Source organism: Limulus polyphemus, unplaced genomic scaffold, assembly GCF_000517525.1.
Source record: "Limulus polyphemus unplaced genomic scaffold, Limulus_polyphemus-2.1.2 Scaffold7240, whole genome shotgun sequence".
Taxonomy (NCBI): domain Eukaryota; kingdom Metazoa; phylum Arthropoda; class Merostomata; order Xiphosura; family Limulidae; genus Limulus; species Limulus polyphemus.
In genome coordinates, this window is record NW_013672850.1 from 13,101 (window position 1) to 22,160 (window position 9,060).

General features: G+C 34.3%; 1 protein-coding gene across 1 annotated transcript in view; it reads right to left on the reverse strand.

The window, feature by feature from the left end:
• The window catches only part of LOC106474453, a gene marked incomplete at its 3' end in the record, with an annotated part of 34,131 nt that overhangs the window by 10,737 nt on the left and 14,334 nt on the right, over positions 1-9,060 (reverse strand). The window contains exon 4 of the mRNA XM_013935146.2: positions 3,231-4,679. Coding sequence (XP_013790600.2) covers positions 3,231-4,679 — 1,449 coding nt within the window. The remainder of the gene's footprint in view (positions 1-3,230; positions 4,680-9,060) is intronic.

Consider the following 9,060-nt stretch of genomic DNA (forward strand, 5'->3'; position numbering starts at 1 on the left):
ATAAGTGGTATTTGATTGTGTTTTTGACTGTGTGGTGTTGATATATCATGATATAAGTGGTATTTGATTGTGTTTTTGACTGTGTGGTGTTGATATTTTACTATATAAGTGGTATTTGATTGTGATTTTGACTGTGTGGTGTTGATATATCATGATATAAGTGGTATTTGATTGTGTTTTTGACTGTGTGGTGTTGATATATCATGATATATGTGGTATTTGATTGTGTTTTTGACTGTGTGGTGTTGATATATCATGATATCATCACACAGTCAAAAACACAATCAAATACCACTTATATAGTAAAATATCAACATCACACAGTCAAAATCCCAATCAAATACCACTTATATAGTAAAATATCAACACCACACAGTCAAAATCACAATCAAATACCACTTATATCATGATATATCAACACCACACAGTCAAAAACACAATCAAATACTACTTATATAGTAAAATATCAACACCACACAGTCAAAAACACAATCAAATACCACATATATCATGATATATCAACACCACACAGTCAAAAACACAATCAAATACCACTTATATTGTGATATATCAACACCACACAGTCAAAATCACAATCAAATACCACTTATATCATGATATATCAACACCACACAGTCGAAATCACAATCAAATTCCATTTATATCGTGATATATCAACACCACACAGTCAAAATCACAATCAAATACCACATATATCATGATATATCAACACCACACAGTCAAAATCACAATCAAATACCACTTATATAGTAAAATATCAACACCACACAGTCAAAAACACAATCAAATACCACATTTGATATATCACAATATAAGAGGTATTTGATTGTGATTTTGAATGTGTGGTGTTGATATATCATGATATAAGTGGTATTTGATTGTGATTTTGAATGTGTGGTGTTGATATATCATGATATAAGTGGTATTTGATTGTGATTTTGACTGTGTGGTGTTGATATTTTACTATATAAATGGTATTTGATTGTGGTTTTGACTGTGTGGTGTTGATATTTTACTATATAAATGGTATTTGATTGTGATTTTGAATGTGTGGTGTTGATATATCATGATATAAGTGGTATTTGATTGTGATTTTGACTGTGTGGTGTTGATATATCATGATATAAGTGGTATTTGATTGTGATTTTGGAATTGTACAATATCTTCTTTCAACATTTAATTTCCACCTTTAACTCATCTACAAAGTCGTAACATGTTATAGGCCTACGTTACAAATGAAGTACAAGAATACTAGGACTAAATGAAATCAATTTATTCTGATTAAGAAGTCAGCACACGGGATCACACACAAACGTAGTAATTTTTCAAATGAGACCCGGAATTCGAGCGATTTCGAATAGTGGGAGCAAACACAGATCCAAATACTTCCCGAAACACACTGACTGATTGAGTTCTCCATATTGAAAATAATTCTACATATTTCTCAGCTGTCTTATATGTATAATGCATCTTCGAATGTACGAGAAAAATTTGATGTTAGCTTAGAATTTTCTAGGCCTGTCTTAACATTAAACGCCATCTAGCTAATAAATGAATTACAACATTAAAAATATACCTTACAACAATAACAAAATTAAAAATTTAATTTAGTATTAAATCTTTTCGAAAATGTTAGCATTCACTGGTAAATTAAAAATATCTAAACAAATAGTTCTTTCTGAAGTAAATGTAGAGAAAGGTTGCCATGATCGTGGTCTGTTATGTTTTAGCGGAGCAAGTCCACTCTTCTTTTCTACGTTTTTGATGATGTGTGGTTTTCACTATTATTCTTCCACCGTGCTTGAAACCTAATTTCTGATGATGAGTACGGAAATCATCTCAGACCAATGTAGGAGTTTCGTGAAAAGAGGCATTACAGCAAGTGGCTGAAGTCGAGTTATGACGTGAGAGCACGTGACGTGTCGTTCCATTTTCTTAAATATTATTTCCTTTTCTCGCATTTCATAAAAATAAGTGTTGGCGGTAATGATTCATCGGTTAATAAAGTTACAGTAATTATCGTCTGATTAGACTAGTGATGGATTAAAAATAATTAAATAAGAATATTTTGAAAGAGGCCTATCATTATCGCTATTATTAAATATAGTATTTCAAACAATTTTGATTATGTGCTCCAATATTTTGATCTTGACGTATTGCTACGAGTCTTACCAACACAATGACGAGTTCAATCTATATCAGTGAGAGGGCGTTCACAATTTTCGCCATTTTCAAGCGTACACTTTTTCGTAATCTCCTCACCAGCAACCCCCTTTCTGATATCCTACACATAAAATATCTTTTTTTTTTATTCTCATGTATTACTAGAGAGTAGTCATTATAAATACGGTACAGTAAACAGAAAGAAAAAGTATTTAAGGCCACAAAATTTGGCGATCGAAATTTATACGTTTGTCAAGTTAAGTATTTATAACAAATTGTCCTTTCGATATATTTTGAAAAGCATACACGAGCTTCTACACACCTCCCTCCTTCTCCAGCTGATGGTGAAAATTGTAAACGACCCCTAAAGTCACGTAGGTTTTGGTGGTTTACTGATATTGTCCGACTTGGTAGAGTTTAGAAATGAGCTTGAACAAATAGTACAATTAGTTATTCAGGATTTTGACTCCACTTTCGGTAATGGGCAAACATCCTGGCTCTAGCTTTTCTTAATTGGAGGGGAAGGGAGACATATAATGGGGCCAAATCTAAAACTAGGTTAATGAACAGAATTAGCTATTAAATAATTGAGTTATTTTATTACAAGTTATTTGCATGATTTAATAATCTTAATCACGTGCGCAAGAAACCATTTATTGATTCAACGCTATTGTTGAGTAAAACTGTAACTACACTCGAGGAAACTGTAATTTCTTAATGAAATACCTAAAGCTCGAGAACTTTAAAAGGCTAATGTATAATAACTTACCAAAATAAGTTGTTAATTAGCTAAATATAAATCAAATAATGAGTATTTAGTTATTAAAATGATTCTAAACAAATTTTTTAAATTTTAATAAAATTATTTCAAATTGATGAGAGATATTCGTTAACTACATGTAACTGTCACGTTAATTTGGAATGTGTCACCTCAATCATCGTGGAGAGAATAACAACAGCATATATGAAGTTTTTAACCATGAAAATTAATTCAGAAAGTAAGAAGGCAAAATGAAATATATAGAGAGACATAGTGAAATACTTACCCAGCAGCCTGTGGTTCTGGAAAACCAGATCTTGTAGGAGCTGACACTATATGCCTCGTTTCATCCCCTCTTTTATTCTCCTCAGGTTTACATGGTAGTTGTTTCAGTCTGTTTCTTTTCTTTCTCTTCACTGATGATACAGTATCATAAGCTGGATTTAAACAGTCACTACTCCTGTTAGAGTCCTGTTTGATTTCTTTTAAATGCATCCTTGGGGAATGCCTGACAGAATCCTGTTGTTTACGTTTACCCGGAGGACAAGCAGGGACTCTAGTAATAAGAGCTAAATCTATACTTACAAAAACACAAGGTATAGCATTTTCTTTTAGCTCGTTCTGAGCTTCAAGTGGGTCTTCAACAGAAATGGGTGGGTCAATTTTGACCTTATCATCAAATATTACAAGGCTAGATGTTGTATGATCAGACCTCTTTGCTGATATGTCACTGTTTAAGCAAGTGTTGCTACATGATAAGTCCCCTTCGGCAACTCTATTGATAACATCGGTTACATGAGGTTTCACTGGATGATCGTTTTCTCTAACCTCTTCTGGCTGTTTGTTAGATAAACTTCCAGACAGACATGAAGATGTTTTTTCTACTGAGAACAAATCAGATTTTTCCTTTATGGCAATATGTTTTATCCTTTTGGATGATGAACTCATTTGGGATGTGTATAATTCCTTTTTTGATGTATCAGACACGAGTTCTTTAGGTTTCATTTTTGAGGCACTATTTTTCTCCACCTTTTTGATTACAAAGTTTTTACACAATTTTTCTTCTGTATATACAGTTTTGGGCTTTACTTCTGAATTACTAGATGTATTTTTATCTTCAGAACCTTTATACTCTTTTTCTTCTTTTCCAGAAACACTGAATAAACATTCACTATAACTGTTATATTTCTTTGAAGTTTCTTTCTTTACTGCAGACTTTTTGTTTCCATCTTTTTTTCTGACTTCTTCTGAACTTGATTTCAATGAAGTTGAACATGAAATTGTGCTATTTTCTAAGTTGTAGCATGGTTGGATAGAATTAGACACGGACAATGTTATACTATCAGCTCTGAGAGCAAATGATCTGGACATCTCAGGACAAGAATAAAAACTTGTACTAAATTCATCATGGGCTATTTCTGGACCTTCTTCAAGTTCTGTGCCATCTTGGTTCTCTTCTGTCTTTATTTTCACATTCTGCTGTTCCAGCTTAGGAAAATCATTGCCAATTAACCTATCATCATCACCTGACCACCGAAAAGTCTGACCAAAGCTCATTTCATCTTGTCCACTAGTCTTCAGATGCTCTTTGCTAATCTGTTCTCCATCCCCTGACCCATATTTTGAATTAAACTGTTCTTCTTGTGCAGGAGGAAGAACAGGGGAGATCAGAACATCAATTTCAGGATTCAGGGGTAGGTTTCCAGAATCAAAATCAACAAAGTGAGGGCTTGGACTAAAATTGTGGACAGAGTAAAAAAAAAATCAGTCAACATTTATCTCTGTGTATTGTAAACATAATTGCTATTGGGTAAAATTAAGTAACTCATGATTGTATTCTGTGTTATTTGTAATAACAATTAACATTAACAACTGATACTAACATTCTTCTTATATTATGCTTTTAAAAATATTAATATCAATAATAGTGAAATAATAACACCACACAGTAACCATTTGCAAGACACTTCAATGTTGCATGATTTTTCTGGATCATAAATTTTTGTTCATTTTGATAACGATGGAAGTGACTCAGGGCTACAATATCAACCAATCAAGACACTTCAATGTTGCATGATTTTTCTGGGTCACAAATTTTTGTTCATTTTGATAACGATGGAAGTGACTCAGGGCAACAACATCAACCAGTAGCTCTTTCTCTAATCTTTCTACATATTACATACTCTGTATAAGACACTCCTGAGTGACTATTTTCTGGACGAGAGTATAGAAGGTCACTTGGCACTTTAAGATCTTTCCTAAACATCAGTGACGATAGTGTGATGCCGATACCTTCACCAATAACAATGAAAGATCTCGCGTTTTGTTATGTTTATACATATACATGGTTAACTGATTTAGCAGTGTGTGGTTGTATCTTTACACCATGCTGTCAAAAGACTGATGAAAGGGTGTCATCTTGTTCTTTTTAATCCCAAAGATCCAACATATTTCTGCAAACAAGTCTGATTCAATGTTCTGTCCCTGATTGAAGTGGAGTTTCATAGATATACCAAATCTTGAGACAATATTACTTGCTAAAGTCTCTGTTTCCTGGTTAGGAGCAGTATATACTTCTGGCCATGATGTTTCTATTTTCACTGTTTCTCTGTGGCAGAAGGCCAAGAATGCCAATAGCAACTCTCTCTAGAACAGTGATTCTGAACGTGGGGTAATTTGAAAATGCTACAATAATAAAATAATTGCATTTGGGTGTGAAGAGCGAAAAACGTTCCGTGACTCAAAACTAAATTTCTAAATTTTATATTATATTATTATACCTTTTCAACACCAAATTTGTTTTTATATTAAGGGGGCATCAAAATTTTTGAGGTGTCGAGGTGGGACATGGAGTAAAAAAGGTTAAAAACCACCACTGCTCTAGAACAACACAATAATGTCATACTGTTTCTTTTCTGGATTTCTGGACCTTTTTGCTCACATCCCAGTTCATATGTTTTACTCCATTTTACCACCGACCCCCAGCACCTAACCCCATAAAAGCATTCTCTTATTGATTCCAGTGTCTTCATAACATCCAACTGTCAAACAGTTGGAAGGTTGTGGAAAGGACAGTTTGGTTGGGTTTGGATTTCGCGCAAAGCTACACGAAGGTCATCTGCGCTAGCGATCCCTAATTTCGCAGTGAAAGACTAGAGGGAAGGCAGCTAGTCATCACCATCCATCGCCAACTCTTTTATCAATGAGTATTGGAATTGACCATCACATTATAATGCCCCCACAGATGAAAGGGCGAACATGTTTGGTGGGACGGGGATTCGAACTCACGACCCTAACCATCTGGTCATGCCGGGCTAAAGAGGACAGACTGCTTCAGGGTGTAGAACTGAGGAAGAAACAACTGTGGTCATTGGCTTAGTCCAATGGTATCTTCCTACTTCCGATATAATGAACCATCTTGTATACATAAAGAATCTCACTGTATGGAACAATTGTTTGTCATGAAAATCTATTTGCACCATTCTTGAGCCACTGAATAACTAATTTTTTAACTTGTATCTTTTGTCTGGACATCTTTTAGATGAATGTTAGACCACATCAGTTCTTCATCATTACTTGTAGATGCTACATCTTTAACTACACGTTGCTATACTTTAAGTTGGTATTTTTTTATCCTGTGCTTCCCTCTTCTCAAAGTGTTTAAACTCTTTACTAATGCATGGTCTTCGGGAAAATGTATCAGTATATCTATGGTGATGCATAATGTTAAAGTTATACTCCTGAAGTTTCTGAAGCCATCTTGCTATTTGGCATTTTGGTTGCGGAACACCAATGACCAAGACTTAAATCAGCCTGTGCTAAAATGAAAAGTCGCTGTGATATTCGTAGTGACATGGCTGTAAGAAAGGACAAACTACACAGTTAAGCAAGTGCTGTGTGGATCTATATGCTGTCCTAAAAGGATCAATGATGTGGTTTACAGAATATGGGAGAATTAGACAATCTAAACCAAAGTTCATCCATCATGATCTTCTTTGGAAGTACGTCAATGAGAGAACAATTAACTGAGTAACTTTGGAGAAGAACTTGGCAAAGGAAATTTAACCTACTGAGAAGCCCATGCTTCTGTTTATATTACTTTCAGAGGATTTTCAAAGATGGAGTCGTCGGTGACGAAAAAAATAGCCAGTTCTCGTTTCATAGTTTCATCAACAAAACTAGCTACACCTACTCGTTTCATAGTTTCATCAACAAAACTAGCTACACATACTCGTTACATAGTTTCATCAACAAAACTAGCTAGCATGTGACATTTTCTCCCTGGGAGCCATGAGTACAATCATCATACTAGTGCTGGGAAAAGTATGTCTGGAGTTTTATAGACACTGTGTTGGTCTGATTGATTGTATAACTGTACTCTAATACAGTTCAATTTCATACAATATCCCACAATATTTGCATATTATCCACTGTTTCTATAATTAATTCCAATACTGTAGTTTACCAATACAAAGTAATAAATACCAATAAAAGAGCAATAGGCTAGAACTGTACAATACCAAAAATCAGCGTCTCAAAGCTGGTTTATCAAAACCACTATGTGATATATTTTTTTCTAAATTATTTATGACTTTGGCACATTATTACATTTTGTTTTTACATTTCATGGGAATTATATTAAGGAAATACATTATTACATACATATAAACAAGATATTTTGGTTTGGTTTGAATTTCGCGCAAAGCTACACGAGGGCTGTCTGCACTAGCCGTCCTTAATTTAGCAGTGATAGACTAGAGGAAGGGCATCTAATCAACACCACCCACCGCTAACTCTTGGGCTACACTTTTACCAACGAATAGTGGAATTGATCGTCACAATTGAACACCCCCACGGCTGAAAAGGCAAGTACATTCTGGGAGGGTGCTAGATGTTTGTTTGTCAAGTACAAAGGTGCAAAGTGAGCATTCTGTATTGTGCCCACCAAAAGGATCGAGTTTCAAATTTTAACGTTATAAGCTCTCCAGCTTATCACTGAACCACCAAAAGGCAATCAAATTTTTGACAAATCCTTCTTTGACTTAAAATAAAAGCTCATTAATGACCTGTATTAGTTTCTCCAAAATTTGAAAGTATATTGTTGTAACATTGTTCTTTCGCCATTGATTTTGTTTTAAATTATCTGGGAAAAATAATTCAACGTCCGGTCCACGAAACAGTCACAAATCAGTTTCTCTTTAAACGTTTCTAAAATCTTGAACACTTGTACGCTGTTGTAGGCCTACATTATAAATGTCATCTAAACCTCTCTAACAATATTAGGACTAACGTAAGATCCATTTACTTTTACAAAGTACCTTAATAAGGGCAACAGTAAACACACTGATTGAAACAACTATCTTTCTTCTTGAATTCTAAACTATCTCATATATATATAATATACTTTTGAAACCTACTAGAAAACGCTACACCCTCAGAACTTTCTAGGTGTTCTAGGCCTATCTTATTCAACTGTTGTTATTATTATCTGCAGCTTTTTCTAGCTAACATTTAAACTACTTTGGCCCATGGTATACAGGTCGGATGGTGCCTTAGCCCTTTTTGTTTACATAGTTTCATCAACTAAACTAGCTACACATACTCGTTTCATAGTTTCATCAACAAAACTAGCTACACACACCCGTTTCATAGTTTCATCAACAAAACTAGCTACACATACTCGTTTCATAGTTTCATTACAAAACTAGCTACACCTACTCGTTTCATAGTTTCATCAACAAAACTAGCTACAAATAAGCTACACACACTCGAATTTTGTTGATGAAACTATGAAACGAGTAGGTGTAGCTAGTTTTGTTGATGAAACTATGTAACGAGTATGTGTAGCTAATTTTGTTGATGAAACTATGAAACGAGTATGTGTAGTTAGTTTTGTTGATGAAACGAGTATGTGTAGCTAGTTTTGTTGATGAAACTATGAAACGAGTGTGTGTAGCTAGTTTTGTTGATGAAACTATGAAACGAGTATGTGTAGTTAGTTTTGTTGATGAAACGAGTATGTGTAGCTAGTTTTGTTGATGAAACTATGAAACGAGTAGGTGTAGCTAGTTTTGTTGATGAAACTATGAAACGAGTGTGTTTAGCTAGTTTTGTTG